Raw genomic sequence first — 16766 nt, 5'->3', positions numbered from 1 at the left:
CTTTTCCTGAATTTCTTTACGTGCCAGACTGCAGTATTATTTAGTTGGCTTCTGAATAAAGTGTAGGCTTCTCTTCAACATTAAAAAGCTACAAAACCTTTCACTAGCAAGAAGCATTTGGCAAAATGTCTTCTTTCAAATGTAATTATTTTTGCATGTTGTTGTCTATTGCATCATCAAATATTCTGATAATACTTATCCACTATATTTTTTAAAAGCTTCTCGTTTACATTTTCTCACCTTTATACAATAAAACATTCAGTAGGGTTTGTATTTGATATATTTTTGTAACGTACCAGAAAGAGGGTCATTAAATTAAAACCAAATGTGTATTGCAAATGTGAACAAGACCACAGAGTGCACCTCAATTTAAACAGCAGAGGTGATTTGGGTCAGTGTCACAATGTGAGCAGAATAAACGATGTGTTTCTCTGCAATCTGGAGCTGTCAACCCCAGCTTGCATTTTGTACACAAATGAGCGCTACCACTATAATACACTGTTTAAATTATGGATGCAAATAATATGCAAGGGGTTGAAAGGCTTGCTTTTTTCTTTCTTTTTCAAATCCTGTTTTAATTTAAATAAAAATGAAAGTGGTCTTGCAATGCTAAAAGCAGGTCAGTGTATTTATAAAATATATAGAGAGAGTTTAATGAAGTGAAAGGATCTGTTAACAGCCTGTTATGTAACCTGCAGAATCCCCATATACTGACAGGGCACTGGAATTCGATTGGCTCATGGTCTGCTTTCAAGCATGGTAACAAAGGTTTGTTTGATAACACTTTTAATTGAAGATATTTTTTTACACAGTAAAAACACAGGATCTTTTTCATTCTTCACAGTTTGTTTATTTCAATTTGACAGTAAATAACTTCATGGTGGATCTTTCCTCTCCTCTTGGTGCTGGCTGGCTCTCTAATTTCTAGTGCAGCGTAAGTAATTTCACATTCCTCCTGAGAAACAAATAAAAATAAAAAGGCACGGCTGTCTTAGATTCAGTCTGTATCATTTTCTGTTTCAGTCGTCACATCCTGGGGACTTCTTAGAAGTTTAAAGAGCTTGTGGCCTCTACTCCACTCTCAAATATATCTCTGATCTCCAAGACCAGCAGGTGCACCAGAGTGTAACGAGAACCTGCTCCCCACACCACATTAAAAAATAATGCATGAAGCGATTCGAAACAAGAGGAATAGGTTAGTTAAGATAACGAAAGTAAATAATCACTCTAATATTCAGTATCAGCGCCTCGAATCAATTAAGATAACCGAGATATTTCAAACACATACCAAGGTATAATTATTTATAAAAACACAAAGAAGCCAGTTTCTTCATTCATTGGTCTGATCAGCTGATACATGAAGTGATATTTGTTGACCATTTATCCAAATAGGAACATACATTTAATTGAATATGATTGGATTTTTGTATTTAAAAGAAATCTTTAACCAGGATAGGCAACAGCTTCCAAGAGTATTCCGGATACATGAAGCAAGCCTGGGTTTCAACAGTCATCCTGCCGTACACAGCACTCATACCAAACACAATAAACACAGAGGAAACACAGCGCCCATACCAAACACAATAAACACAGAGGAAACACAGCGCCCATACCAAACACAATAAACACAGAAGAAACACAGCGCCCATACCAAACACAATAAACACAGAGGAAACATAGCGCCCATACCAAACACAATAAACACAGAGGAAACACAGCGCCCATACCAAACACAATAAACACAGAGGAAACACAGCGCCCATACCAAACACAATAAACACAGAGGAAACACAGCGCCCATACCAAACACAATAAACACAGAGGAAACACAGCGCCCATACCAAACACAATAAACACAGAGGAAACACAGCGCCCATACCAAACACAATAAACACAGAGGAAAGAACACAGCACCCATACCAAACACAATAAACACAGAGGAAACACAGCGCCCATACCAAACACAATAAACACAGAGGAAAGAACACAGCACCCATACCAAACACAATAAACACAGAGGAAAGAACACAGCACCCATACCAAATACAATAAACACAGAGGAAACACAGCGCCCATACCAAACACAATAAACACAGAGGAAAGAACACAGCACCCATACCAAACACAATAAACACAGAGGAAACACAGCGCCCATACCAAACACAATAAACACAGAGGAAACACAGCACCCATACCAAACACAATAAACACAGAGGAAACACAGCGCCCATACCAAACACAATAAACACAGAGGAAAGAACACAGCACCCATACCAAACACAATAAACACAGAGGAAACACAGCGCCCATACCAAACACAATAAACACAGAGGAAACACAGCGCCCATACCAAACACAATAAACACAGAGGAAACACAGCGCCCATACCACAGACACAAGCGCCCATAAACACAGAGGAAAGGAAACACAGCGCCCATACCAAACACAATAAACACAGAGGAAAGAACACAGCACCCATACCAAACACAATAAACACAGAGGAAAGAACACAGCAGCCATACTCCGATCACACGTACCAAACACAATAAACACAGAGGAAAGAACACAGCACCCATACCAAACACAATAAACACAGAGGAAAGAACACTCCAGCTGTTCTCCGATCTTACGTAGCCTCACTGGTGATGTACACAACACATTACAGGTATTCGCACCGTGAGAAAGTGGATCACTGTGACCTAGATCAATGTGACTTTGGAGTAAGCAGCTTTGAGAATCAGGTTACTCGTACCTCGTGGACTTGGCTTGCAGAATTCAGCTCAACACCAACGACATCATTTTCTAAAAAAATAAAATAAATTCAAAACTGGGCAATAGTGCCTTATAAATAAGCAGCATATCACTGGACATTATACAACAAGTGGAAAATCTGTGCCATTCAAATCCCACTGCCCTGTGTTAACACAGCATGGTACAGTCTGGAACAACCACCGGCACAAAGAATCCCATTGACAGCACAGCAATGCAATGTTGTTTGAGATTTCATAATCTTGTGAACTCTAGGACTTCTTTGCATGTCTGTGAAGTTTTTGTTTTTGTATTATTCTTGAGCTTCGTCTCTTGGCCAGGTCACAACCTCAAAAGGTTTCTACAAGGTTAAATAAAGAATATATTATACATTAATAAGTTACCTTTGTCTCCTGTTTTTCTGCCTCTGAAAAGCAGGATTAAGACGGCAACGATCGCTACACAAACAGCAGCTATTCCCAGCAGCACAGGGAGGAGGACAGTCTGATTGCTCGCAATCCTGTTCTGCTCTTCTGTTACTGTAAAACATTGCAGCATGTCATTTAGCTTTTCTTTGATTATTGTTCATTTAGAGAGGTAAAGGACATTGGCTCTGTCTGCAGTCATGCACTCTTAGTCACTTGGTAGGACCATGCAGTTTGAATCTTCATTTTAAAAATTCTATGTGGTACCAGTCTACATGAAATAACTCTTAGTTAACATGGCTTCCTTTTAGGTAGCCTGGCGCAGGTCATTCCTCCTCAGCAGTGTCACTGGCTAGAAGGCATGTCAGTCAATGGGGGAAGCAGCTGGTTGGTTAATGACAGGAACAAAGGCTCTGAAGGGGTGGGGACAATTTCACAGGTGTATAAAAAAATCACGCTACCATGGATGGGTATGGTGTATTCCACGCTGGCTCTCTCTCGTTCTTTAACTTGTAATCGGCACCTCAGGGTTGTATTGTAGGCACTGGGAATCGCCAGCTCTGCACTGGGACCAGCAGAAAGAGTTGTGTGTGATTCCAGCAGGGTCCCATTACTGTCCATCCACTGAAGCACAGCGTCCTGGGGAGTGTGACCACAGAGCAGGGAGCAGCTCACACTGACCTCTGTGCCTTTAGAAACAGGGCTAGACGTGTTCGCTTTCACTGGAAACAAACAAGGACGCGAATACATTTTCACTCCACCCCTAATCGTTGTGTACTTACTGTTTCAACCACATAACGTTCAAGACACAGTAAACTGGGGTCTATATTCAACTGATCAGTGGCAGATCTAAAAACTGCTGCTGCTTAAAATCACTGAAGCAGAAACCTCCCTGAAGTTATAACCCTATATACAGTCAGACACAGAGGGATGTGGGATTCCACAACCTAGGCCTTATTTGACTAAGATAAACAGCGGCAGTATGTAATGAACCACTGTTAAAATCAATTCAGCTGAGCCCTCTATATTCTATGTAAATGTCTTTTCACAATCTGCAAGGTGTTGGAGAGAAGACATGACCGTGCCTCAGACAAAATCTAAACGTGCAAATGAGAGAAGGCCATCAGTGCTCGTACCTCTCCTAGTTTTGACTGCAGGTCTTTCTCGTAGAGGGCCTGTTCCAGTTCTGTATCACATCCTTGGTATTTGAATCCTTCCACGTGACCACCGTGTGACACTTTACATTAGACAGCTTTGCATTTCATTGTAAACACATGACTACCACCAAATGAACCTCTACACCAGCCCTCATTGACCATTGTGGCCAAACTGTCGTGATTTGGAAATGCAGCTGTTTTTTTAATTATTTTATTAAATATCAGGGTGGATCACTCGTTACCCACACTTCGAAGGGTTTTCTGTTATTGAGGTAGCTGTGAAAATTCAAAATGCACAATCAGGGTCAGTCGCGAGCTAGCCCTTACCTGTTAAAACACACACAGTAAGCATGTGGTATTTCTCTTGCTGGTCCCCCCTGCAGTGGTAAGTGCCTGTGTTGGGCCTCTGCACTCCCTGGATGAGAAGGGAAGCATTGGGCAGCAGACTCACTCTCTCTCTGGGGTTGGCTGTGGGGTGCGCTGGTGCAGACACATTGAGAAGGGTTTGGCTCTGATCCCAAATCGCTTGAAATGACCATTCCACATGCCTGCCTTCCGTTCGGTTTGATATCCCAACACAGGGAAGCTGAACGAATTCTCCCTCCGTGACATACACTGTCTCTGTGGTATTGGGATCCAATGCTGGAGCTGTTCATTAAAAATAATTATAGGCGCCATTGACAAAGTGATGAAGTGGTTCTGGAAAATAAAATTGTCTTAAATCGTACTGCTTTTGTTCTGCATTCACCAAGCACCTATTGATCAAATCATTTTTATATTGCACCTTTCATAACAAAGCCATCTCAAAGCAGCGCTTCCTAATAAAAAACTAAGAATACAAGTGAAATAAAACACAAAATACATTGACACTCCAAAGGCTTCAGAGAACAAATCAGCCTTCAGCCTAAATGAAAATCTAATAGTCAACTGTGCAATGTAAAAACAGTGAATACAAAGTAAGTAGGGCACTTCAGTATGTTTATTTGTATTTTGTGTTGTATTATTATGATTTAAAGGTATTGATTGTTATTATTGATTCACAGCATGGATGGGGTTTGAATTTCCCATCTAAATAATCGCGTGTATAATGTGCCCATCTCCAGATTAATGAAGCAATTACTAATGTGGAGATGGTCCTGTATATATAAAGAGTGGATCGGCCTCTCTTCAGGTTTGGTTGTTCAGAGAGGAGGAAAGTGAGAAGCAAGATATAAAAATAACGAGAACACTTTAAAATAACAGCTGCAAATTCCTAATGAATTAATCTATGAATACCACAGAAATTCCATCTGAATATCTCATGCACTTCCTCTGAGTTCTGATGTTATCACATGTATAAACCCTAACCCAACCGCTAACCCTAACCCTAACCCTAACCCTAACCCTAACCCAACCCCTATCCCTAACCTTAACCTAACACCTAACCATAACCCAAATCCAACCCGTTTTCTTATCCTAACCTTAACCGTAACCCTAACCCTAACCCAACCCCTATCCCTAACCCTAACCCAACCCCTATACCTAACCCTAACCCTAACCCTATCCCTAACCTTAACCCTAACCCAACCCCTATCCCTAACCCTAACCCAAGCCCTATCCCTAACCCTATCCCTAACCCTAACCCTAACCCTAACCCCCCCTGTCCCTAACGCTAACCCTAACCCAAACCTTATACCTAACGCTAAAACCCTAACCCAAACCCTATCCCTAACGTTAAACCTAACCCAACCCCTATCCCTAACCCTAACCCAACCCCTATACCTAACCCTAACCCTAACCCAAACCCTGTCTCTAACCTTAACTGTTATACATGTGATAATAATGTAGGAACTCAGAGGAAGTGCATGAGATACTCAGGTGAAATTCCTGTGGTATTTATACATTAATTCATTATAAATTTGCAGCCACTACTTTAAAGTGTGACCAAATAACAATTGCTATTCGTGCTGGCGTTACACCAGTAAGCTACTTGTTAGAAGATTGTGTGTTTATTTACTGTGCGCTTTTGTTTTGTTTTGTTTATAGTGTTTTGTGTTGTGCACAGTGTTTTGTGCGTTGTGTTTTCTGTGTAGTGTTTTGTTTTGTGTGTAGTGTTTTTTTATGTAGTGTTTTGTGCATAGCGTTTTGTTTTGTTTTGTGTGTAGTGTTGTGTGTAGAGTTTTGTTTGCTGTGTTTTGTGCGTTGTGTTTTCTGTGTAGTGTTTTGTTTTGTGCATAGTGTTTTGTTTTGTGTGTAGTGTTTTTTTTTGTAGTGTTTTGTGCATAGCGTTTTGTTTTGTGTGTAGTGTTTTGTTTGCTGTGTTTTGTGCGTTGTGTTTTCTGTGTAGTGTTTTGTTTTGTGCATAGTGTTTTGTTTTGTGTGTAGTGTTTTTTTATGTAGTGTTTTGTGCATAGAGTTTTGTTTTGTGTGTAGTGTTGTGTGTAGTGTTTTGTTTGCTGTGTTTTGTGTGTTGTGTTTTCTGTGTAGTGTTTTGTTTTGTGTGTAGTTTTTTTTATGTAGTGTTTTGTGCATAGCGTTTTGTTTTGTGTGTAGTGTTGTGTGTAGTGTTTTGTTTGCTGTGTTTTGTGCGTTGTTTTCTGTGTAGTGTTTTGTTTTGTGCATAGTGTTTTGTTTTCTGTGTAGTGTTTTTTTTATGTAGTGTTTTGTGCATAGCGTTTTGTTTTGTGTGTAGTGTTGTGTGTAGTGTTTTGTTTGCTGTGTTTTGTGCGTTGTTTTCTGTGTAGTGTTTTGTTTTGTGCATAGTGTTTTGTTTTGTGTGTAGTGTTTTTTTATGTAGTGTTTTGTTTTCTGTGTAGTGTTTTGTTTTTTTGTGCATAGTGTTTTGTTTTGTGTGTAGTGTTTTTTTATGTAGTGTTTTGTTTTCTGTGTAGTGTTTTTTTTATGTAGTGTTTTGTGCATAGCGTTTTGTTTTGTGTGTAGTGTTGTGTGTAGTGTTTTGTTTGCTGTGTTTTGTGCGTTGTGTTGTCTGTGTAGTGTTTTGTGCCTAGTGTTTTGTTTTGTGCGTTTTGTTTTGTTTATATTGTTTTGTTTTGTGCGTTGTGTTTTCTGTGTAGTGTTTTGTGTGCAGTGTTTTGTTTATAGTGTTTTGTTTTGTGCATTGTGTTTTGTGTGTAGTGTTTTGTTTTGTGTGTAGTGTTTATAGTGTTTTGTTTTGTGCGTTGTGTTTTCTGTGTAGTGTTTTATTTTGTTTTGTGAATAGTGTTTTGTTTTGTTCATAATTACCGCATTTGCGACTCACCTGCATTACCTTGTCTATGTGTGGTTACTTCCTGGTCTGTGACATCACCACTCGACCAACCTGTCACACGGTCTTCAAAAAATATTAGGCAGTGTTAGTGCATTAAGAGTACACAATTTACATAAATACAATAAACAAAATAAATACAACAAACAAAATAAATAAAATAAACAAAATAAATACATTTGCAGTACATTTCAACCTGTAACTTCCCTAAAGCAATTTGAGGAAGGAATCAATGAGAACAGTCACGTATCCCAGCAGGACAGTATAAACACGTTGCGACATGTTTTTTGACCCCCCACTCCACATAATCACATATACGATGGTCGAAGTTTTCTTCACAAACGAATAAAGTTGTCAACGGAATGAAGTTGTCAACTGTTGCGATTGATAGTTCATTGTTGTCCAGTGCTTATATTGACAACACAGAATTGCATTGCATTGTGCTGTTTCTATAATATAATATTATTGCTATCATGAAGAGTCAAAGGGAAATGTCGGATATGTTTGCCACAGCAGATGGAAAACAGAAGAAACGAAACACAGCGAGACGACAAGGAGGGATTCACTTGTGGAAGAAACTCAATATTGCTGATGCCCAGTTAGCAGCATGCTGGAATATCCACTAGATGTTGCCCTGGGGACAGTTTCTAGTGGATAATATTTCTGCTGCACCCATGTACAATTAAGTATACGTGTTGTAAAGAAAAAGTACCATAGATTATCAAATGAGATTTAGGCTCGTGTAGGGCTGTGCTGTGCGTTTTGGGGTTTGGTACCGGTGTAGTGTTTGAAAGTGGTACATCATCAGAATGTGGTACGCATACCAAAACTTGACCAGTGCAATGTCAGAAAGTGATACATTGTCACATTGAAAGTGGTACATTTACCATTAATTATATATATTTTTTTGCAAACTTACACTGGAAACAGACTATCAATTTCTCTAAAAAGAACAGCTACTGGGGATGAGAGATTGTGCGATCTTTTGGTTATTACGAGAAAACATTAGACTTACAGGCCGGTGTTGACAAATTTGCCAAGATGAAAACGAGACCCTACCCCTTTTGTAGTTTATTAGTGATTGTTGGAACAAATGTATTGTTGCGATCTCGGTTAACGCGCCTCATACAAAGAGAGGCAATCCACACACAGGCGGATGTCGGGCGCGAACCCAGGACTTCTCGGACAGGCGGCTCCTTTGCAAAGAGCGTATATCGAGCTAATGTCTTTCCCCGCGCTCGCTACAGTATTTAAAACGTTGCTACATATTTCTACTTTCGACATAAACAGTAATGTGGTGGTTATTTAGCAGTGTGTTCATTGGTGAAATGTATCAAACTTCACTCCAGGTTGTAAGCATGTGACCTGGTGAGATGTGTTCGGATGGACGCTCTATAATAAAGAGTTAAACTGCGTTCTTACCCCGGGCTCTTTTTGAACAACCCATGCAATACATGACTTTTTTTGTTCAATGATCAAAATCAGCATCATTAATAAATAAGCAGCTCTGACTGAATGAACAGCACCCATACATCTCAATTAAACATAACATCTAATACAATGCATTGAAGTGAACGCACTCACAACGTGGCTGAACATTTCCTGCCATCAGTATTAATTATTAATCTGACAAATCAACAGGTCGTGTAGACTGCGAATGCTGTTATGAAAATCACATGCCTTTGCTGCATTCTCCGTTACATTTCAACAGCAGCTAAAGGGTTGAACTGAGTCTTCATTCATGGTTATCAAAGCCGCGAACTCACCTTTTAAAAGCAAGGAAATCCGTGATTCTGTAATGCAGTGGCCTGTGTCAATGCAAACATCACACGTGTACGTTCCAAAGTCATCTTTTTTCAATTCATGTATCCTTAGAGATGAGTTGCTCACAATCTCTGTCCTGTCCTTAAGCTTTGTTTCTCCAGTTAGAATTATGCCAGAGCTTTGAAGAGTGAATAAAGTAGAGCGAGTCCCAGAGGCTGTGTTGTAATACCAATTTATCGATTTTCTGAACCTCGTAGAAGCATTTCTGCAAGGCAGGACAACGGTATCTCCCGTCTGAGCATAGCGCACTGTTCCTGTACAAACATAAATTAAACAAAATATTACCTAAAAAAAGAAATCATCAACCAGTGTACTTCAAGTCTTTGAAAAGTGAAACTTGTTTTGAGACAGAGAAACCCACGTGAAGTTTCTGGCAGGCTTTGATTATAATAAGAGCTAACCAGCTCTATAGTTTACAGTAAAAGCTGATTTAATGAAACTTCCACTGAATGTATCATATTAGTTTGCTAATGTATCTATGTGATGAAATGCTGTGAAGGGCGAAGATTTATTCAACACGGAATACTACTGGGTTCTTTTCCAAGCCTCTCGCTTGTGATGTGACCAATTGAAGTCTGTTCTTTGATAATAGTCAGAAAGTGAAAATATGCTTGATTTTAAATCCCCTTTATTTAGAAAATCTGCATGGGAATTTAAAACAAGAAATATTTCATTTTCAATTGTAAAAAAAAAAAAAATCGTGTTAAATGTCGGAAATTATGAAGAACTACAGGCACCGAATAGATATATTTGCTTACTTACTGCAGCAAAGTAGACTCTTGTATCACTAGGAGTTACACACGACTCCTGAAGCCTTATAGTGCGCGAAAGCGAAACATTCGGCCATGCGCCAACGGCACTTGGTTATTCTTGAGATTCACTGGTAAATTTCCAAAGTAAAGCCTTATCATGTTTACTTCGGACATTTACCAGAAAGTCTTCAAATGTGCCACTATTGAGACGTTTACAGTAACACATATACACTGTACGTATATAATTTCACTTTACTTTCTACACAGCTGAAGAAGGGCTTTTGTCCCTAACATCCTGAAATTTATTTTTTTAATAATTTAAACCGTTTTTATACATTACAAATGGTATATATATATATATATATATATATATATATATATATATATATATATATATATATATATATATATATATATATATATATATAATTATTAATCAGGAGTATATTACTCTTAACATATAATGATTATAGTATATCGAATTATTAATGATGGTCATACAGCTGAATTAATTTCGTAATGTTTTATAATGAAAACATATGAAGATGCAATAATAAAACTTACAGGACCAATATTTTTATTAACAAAGTTGATCTATAAAGATATTGGCCAAAAATGGACAGAAAGTATCATTAACAAAGCGTGACTACAAGATATTGGCCAAAAATGGACAGAAAGATTAACAAGAAGAAAAACAAAGAAACTCAAATAGCAGGTTGAATTATTTGTTGGCAACTATGAAAAACGATAAGGAGAAAAAAAGTTTTCTAATCAACAGAGAAGTTTTGAATGATTAACATGCAATATATTACCAGTAACAAGACATGATATACAATTACCTATTGTTAAATAATCACAAAATTTAGCTTCCCCTTGATTTATATATATAATAAATCGAATTGTTATTAATACATAAGCAATGTGTGATAATAAAAAATCAGAGAGGAATGCGATCATTTCATAATTATAAGGCGAGGATGACACTATCCTGAACCCCAATCATTCAGCGTGTGCGGTTCTAGTTTTATGCATTTAAAATGTTATACCCCCTCTGAAAATGGTATTATTAATACAATTACAAAACACACCGTTACATTTAAACAGTCCAATTCTTAATCAAACTCGTGTCTGTAGCGATATGAACACATTGATTTGCAACATATACCTTTCATCAGAAAATTATAATTTGGGAAAGAGAATTAAAATTAAATAATTGAAGAATACAGTGTCTGAGACTCATTGAGTATAAAGATATTCTAGATAATAGAAACCATTTCCACAACAAAGAAAGAAATACAAAAGAATCACTAAATAAAGCTAATATCCATACCCATAATCTGCAACATGTATTAGTCACATAACAACAGATTTAATATTTAATAGATAATATGTCCTAGGCTGCATCATAGTGGGCTGCACCACAGTGGCGCTTACCCGATGAAAAGTCTGATAGAATGCAATTAATTCCAGGTGAAGCCTTTTAATGTTGCCACAAGTTTCCATGGGTTTCGGAAACCCATTCAAAATAAACAGTCTAGCAGAGGTGGAGAACACCAGACTCATACAGAGCGCTAAACTCCCACAAATATAGAATCACTATTAATAGTGAGGATATTAACAGCCGGTAGCAATTTATTTCAAGTGCCACTGCTATCCATTTCATTCCAAAGCCCTCCTTATCTACTACTGCTTATATAGCAATGGGCTCCCTGCAAAGTAACCATTAATGACGATTTTATCAACCTCTCCGAGCTGGGATGAGCACAGCTGGGCCTTATTGGAGCATTTTAAAGCACCAGAGAACCCGCTGGATTGCACGCAGCACTTTGGTCTGTGGTCACGCCGAGATTCCCACTAAAAATAAAAGAGGGGGATCAACATCCAGCCGGATTCCCTGAGCTCTGACAATCGTTCATGAAACTCAGCTGTGGTTTATCGCTGCACAGTAGAGGGTTATCAAACAGACAGTGTGGCTCTGTTCGGGACGCCGTGTCTTTTCATTATAACACTGTCCTTGATGAACTGTTGTTTGATGTGGGGTTCCTTCAATAAATAATACATTAGTGTCGTCTACATAGCATCACCCGATAAATACTAGTACTGCAAATAAGTGGTCTACTCACTATAAAAAAAGAAACGCGTAATGTATCTGTTTTTAAAAGCGTGTTTTTAACAGCAGATGTGTATATGCTAATAGCGTCCTGCTGTAGTATACTGTACACCGTCTTCTTAAACAGATTGGTGTATATAGTTAGATTATAATATTAACACTACTGTAGTTTCATTGAAGTGTCTGTTAAGACCAGATGTCACGGTGTTTAAATGCACGACGGAGGAAATACACAAAACGTCCCGTGTAAAATCACATTACAATGAAAAAAGCCTTTTAAAGATACAAACATTCAAAACTAACAATTATTCTCATATTGTTCGCTTCCAGGTACACCTGGTGTTCTTCTATGACAATGCAGAGCAACGGCATTTGTGACCGAATACGAAATCTTAATTCAAATAATCTTCAGTGTTTTCAGGTCTGGTATAAATGTCTATGTTAATAGCGTTTAAAACGGAGTATTTGTTCTCAGTATCTGTAAGAGAAGATTGGCTACCTGCTAGAGGGTGGGTCCCCGCTGAACACAGACACAGTACTATGGCGAGAACAACAGCGGCAGGGCTCTGATCCATTTAGTCACACGTGTGCTGGAAGAGAAAACAGAACCGGCAGTTTTGGGGTAGTTACTGATAAAATGTAATGTATTAGTCGTTATTCGTTTATATGTTCTAAACTGTGTTACAATTAAAACAGTAAATAACAATAAGACGGTAGCACAGTAGGGCTCGTTGCGCACTCCAGAACATCTCCAGCACGCATTCGCACTCCTCACAGCATTCTCATTAGCTACGGAGGATATTAATGTACAAAACAAATTAACACGGTAAAATCAAACTAAATATTGCAATTTGCTAGCTTCATTATAACAGTTCACAAAACCAACAGCACTTAATCATTTACTTTAATTGAGATAGTCTTTCAATATAAAGCAGACATGAAAATAGTGACACTTATCTCTAACTCGCCCGTATCAGGAAACAAAAAATAAAAAAAGCAGATATCTTGGCAAAGGCTTATGGTCATTGTTGTCTGTATTAAACTACATGAACTTTGAAAAAAAAAGGTTTTGGATCTGTCCTCATTTTTACTGCGTGTGCAATCTGAGTTCTTCAAATCGTAGGTTCAACGTTTCGTTTAAACACATCATTTAGATGTAGAACATATAATGTAGCGAGAACACTCGTATAATGTTTACGGAAAGTAACTGTGATATTATTACTCAAATTAAAACTCTAACGCGTTATATTAACTCGCTATTAAGAAATGTAATGTTATTACAGTAGCTTATTCTGTTATTGCAAAAACGCTGTTGTGTTTATTGTTATTTGAAATGCATGTGAATGAATGATATGTATTCCAATGAAAAAGGTTTTTGTTGTTTAAATAAATAAATAAAGCATTCGGCTATGTGTGTTAAATGATATTTATAAAGAAACTGTACTCGTGTTTTTTTTTGGAGGGGGGTATATAGAAAAGGTTTAAATGATTATATATATATATATATATATATATATATATATATATATATATATATATATATATATATATATATAAAGACGTTTCAGACCAAAACACTGCACTGTGTTTACTTTTCTTTCCATACAACTGAAAAGGAGCTTTGTCTGAAATAAATTATTTTGTAATCATTTAAACCTTTTGTTACATCCCAAAAAAACCCAACTTTTCATTGCTTTTATTTCTGTGCACTGCAGTTATACCTCTATACTGTATGTAAACACACACACACGTATGTATGTGTGTGTTCAGTATTATATAGGAGTGTGTGAATGTATAGACTCTAAAATAGGAAAGCATCCAAAAAATGTAAATGGTAAAATTTGTAAAGTTGAATTCTGAGATTGTCATTTCTAAGCCTTATTAATTGTGTGTTTGTGTGTAGAGAGAGAGAGAGAGAGAGAGAGAGAGAGAGAGAGAGAGAGAGAGAGAGAGAGAGAGAGAGAGAGAGAGAGAGAGAGAGAGAGAGAGAGAGAGAGAGATTTAATTACATTTTTTTCCAAATAAGAAAAGGTGACATTTTGGGAGAAAAAAGTTTTAAAAAGTGTTTAGCACCTGTTGTAAACGAGCAGCGTACTATGTTGTATACAGTACTTACCCGAGTCAAAGCTTCACCCAGTGCTGGTTTAAAGTGTGTGGAACTGCAGTATAAAGACAGCTTCCCCTCGCATACAGTTCAGTGGTACCTGGTATTGATGCTTCTAACCTCAGTCCAAGTCTAACACTTTATTGTTACTACCTCCTCTCCCACCCAGAATACAGCAGCAGTTACCGCCTTCAAGCACTCACAGAACATATTTGTGGTTTATTAGCCCACAAACACCTACATATATTCTTGCAAGCGCGGAGCACTGTGACACAAACAATTAGGTGATGCTGTGTGGCTTATTATCTCAGCAGTGTGATACAGGGGCTGTTGCTTTCTCACTCACATTCCAGCTGAACATGGTTAACCAGTGGTACAGGGGGGCTTCCTGTATTCAATCTGAAAAACCCCCCAACATAATGTTTCAGCGAATCTTTGCAGAGAGTGTCAGTCTACATTTCAAACTGTAAAGGTCTTGTGTAAGTTTTTCAATTACAGCTTTGTTATTGATTTGGATCTTCTTGCGTGTAACATTCTGAAGCTTTTTAAAATTCTGCTGTACAGTAGATCCAGTTTCATTCTCTCTCAGGTGCTTATCTTTCCAGCACACTATGAATTAGGTTCCCACATATACTGTGAGCGTGAGGCAGGGCCCAAATACCTGCAGCGCAGGGAGTGACTTCAAAGCTGTCACCTGTGAGGTAGGGATAACACACAATAGAGACAGCCGACCTCTAATGCCTCGTCACATGACTCGAGACAGACGAAAGCCACCCCATTAACATGCAAATGACATTTTAGAACATTAATAGAACAGAAAAGTGTTATGAAACAGTAGACTCACAAACAGAGCACTATACAGTATCACATACTTGGCTTACATTAGAATTATTATTAGTTAAAAGTGGAGACTAGTCGACATATCCCATTCTTTTGAACCTCAACTATTCGACTCTGTCAAACGACTGCTCGTTCTGTGCTTTATTGAAACTGCACACAGTTTTCCCCTCTGTTACAATTCTGCTGGTATTAAGATGTACAAACGATTGTAGAAACATTGCATTACAAATCTAAACTATTTGTTACAGCATTCAAATGTAAATACACTCTGAATAGCATTTAGTGCACAGTGAAGTTTCAAAGCAGCATTGTTTTGAGCCCCCTCAGTTTCACATCATTTTTTATTGATAATAAAATGACTGGAAATGTTTGGGGTGAACAGTGTATTACACAGTAATAAAGATGATAGTCTCCATTATTTCTGTTTAATTTGTGTAAGATCAGTGCGAGTGTGTCTGCGGTCCCCTCTGTTACTAGCAGACTTTATACTAAAGGAAAAAAACTAAAATACTGACACATACACACACACAGTCACAAACACAAGCAGATACAGACAGCCACACACACAGACAGCAACACAGAGAGACACAGACAGTCTCACACACAGACACAGAGACACGGTCACAAACACAAGCAGAGAGACAGCCACACACACAGACACATGCACACAAAGGGGGATAGTCCTATTCAACTGGTTTTCAGCTCCAGACTGTACTGCCTTACCTGAGGTAACATTGAGTGGTTCATAATCAGTGATAAATGTGGCGTGTTTGTGGAGTACAATCCAGCGGAGTATCGTCTCAAAGGGTGAACTCCTGGCTTAACTCCTACTTTTTGAAAGGAGAAAAACACTTTGTAAATTTACAAAACTACAACTAAACTGCTAAGTTCTATAATTACATTGTAATTATGCAAATGATGCTTCTCGTTTTTATTCTGTAACATGAACATTAACAGATTGTAAAAGACAACAGTGATGACATAATATAAAATGCATAGTTTTTTATAGTTTACTGTAATTCACATCATCTGTAACTATAACATACCCAATGGTATATAAACTAAACTCTATATGTAATTTAATTTAGAACCACAAAACAACTTTGACATTGATTTGCATTCCTATAATTGCAATATTTTATACATTTGTATATGCATATGTATATATCAGGGTTGAGACACATTTTATTAACATCTCTATAAACTTAAAGTAATCTATTCTACATGTATATTGTTACTGTTTATGACACAGGCATTCATGTGCTGCAGAAGTATTAAACTACAGCAAACCATGCTCACTATGTAAATGAATACTGTGGTAAAAGAATACCAGTGCTCCTGCATTGGACGCTCACAGTTTAAAGGTTATTTCCTTTGTGATCTTGCACTGTGCAATCTGTAACTGTCACACATTTAGCATCGTGACACACAAGCACCTGGTGTGAGAATTAGTTTTGCATTTCTTTTTTCTTTACTGGCTTTTAAAGAGTGATTATAAAAGGCAGGTTTCACGACCTCAGTTAGCACTAATCTTGGACCCCCAGTTGCTATTTTAGGTAAGG

The 16766-nt window shown here is 37.8% G+C and overlaps 1 protein-coding gene across 1 annotated transcript; it reads right to left on the bottom strand.

The window, feature by feature from the left end:
* Nucleotides 1–832: 832 nt before the first annotated feature.
* LOC121303298 lies at nt 833–12835 on the bottom strand. The gene is made up of 8 exons (XM_041233888.1): nt 12760–12835; nt 9341–9652; nt 7569–7640; nt 4658–4978; nt 3635–3895; nt 3153–3287; nt 2753–2802; nt 833–955 (listed from the first exon to the last, which is right to left on the bottom strand). Exons 1-8 carry the CDS (start codon nt 12833–12835, stop codon nt 839–841), a joined length of 1344 nt encoding a protein of 447 aa, XP_041089822.1. The 3' UTR covers nt 833–838.
* Nucleotides 12836–16766: the final 3931 nt, after the last annotated feature.

The sequence above is a fragment of the Polyodon spathula genome, chromosome 32, assembly GCF_017654505.1.
Source record: "Polyodon spathula isolate WHYD16114869_AA chromosome 32, ASM1765450v1, whole genome shotgun sequence".
NCBI classification, from domain to species: domain Eukaryota; kingdom Metazoa; phylum Chordata; class Actinopteri; order Acipenseriformes; family Polyodontidae; genus Polyodon; species Polyodon spathula.
Note: the sequence above shows the minus strand (reverse complement) of the source record. Positions and strands in the feature narration are given on the sequence as shown.

Excerpts from the sequence above, each read along its gene's own strand:
- LOC121303298 (XM_041233888.1), bottom strand. The coding sequence starts at position 12,835 with ATGGATCAGAGCCCTGCCGCTGTTGTTCTCGCCATAGTACTGTGTCTG. Across the intron at positions 9,653-12,759 it reads GGGGACCCACCCTCTAGCAG|GAACAGTGCGCTATGCTCAG; the intron begins GTAGCCAATCTT and ends ATGTTTGTACAG. Across the intron at positions 3,896-4,657 it reads TACTGTGTGTGTTTTAACAG|TGAAAGCGAACACGTCTAGC; the intron begins GTAAGGGCTAGC and ends GTTTGTTTCCAG.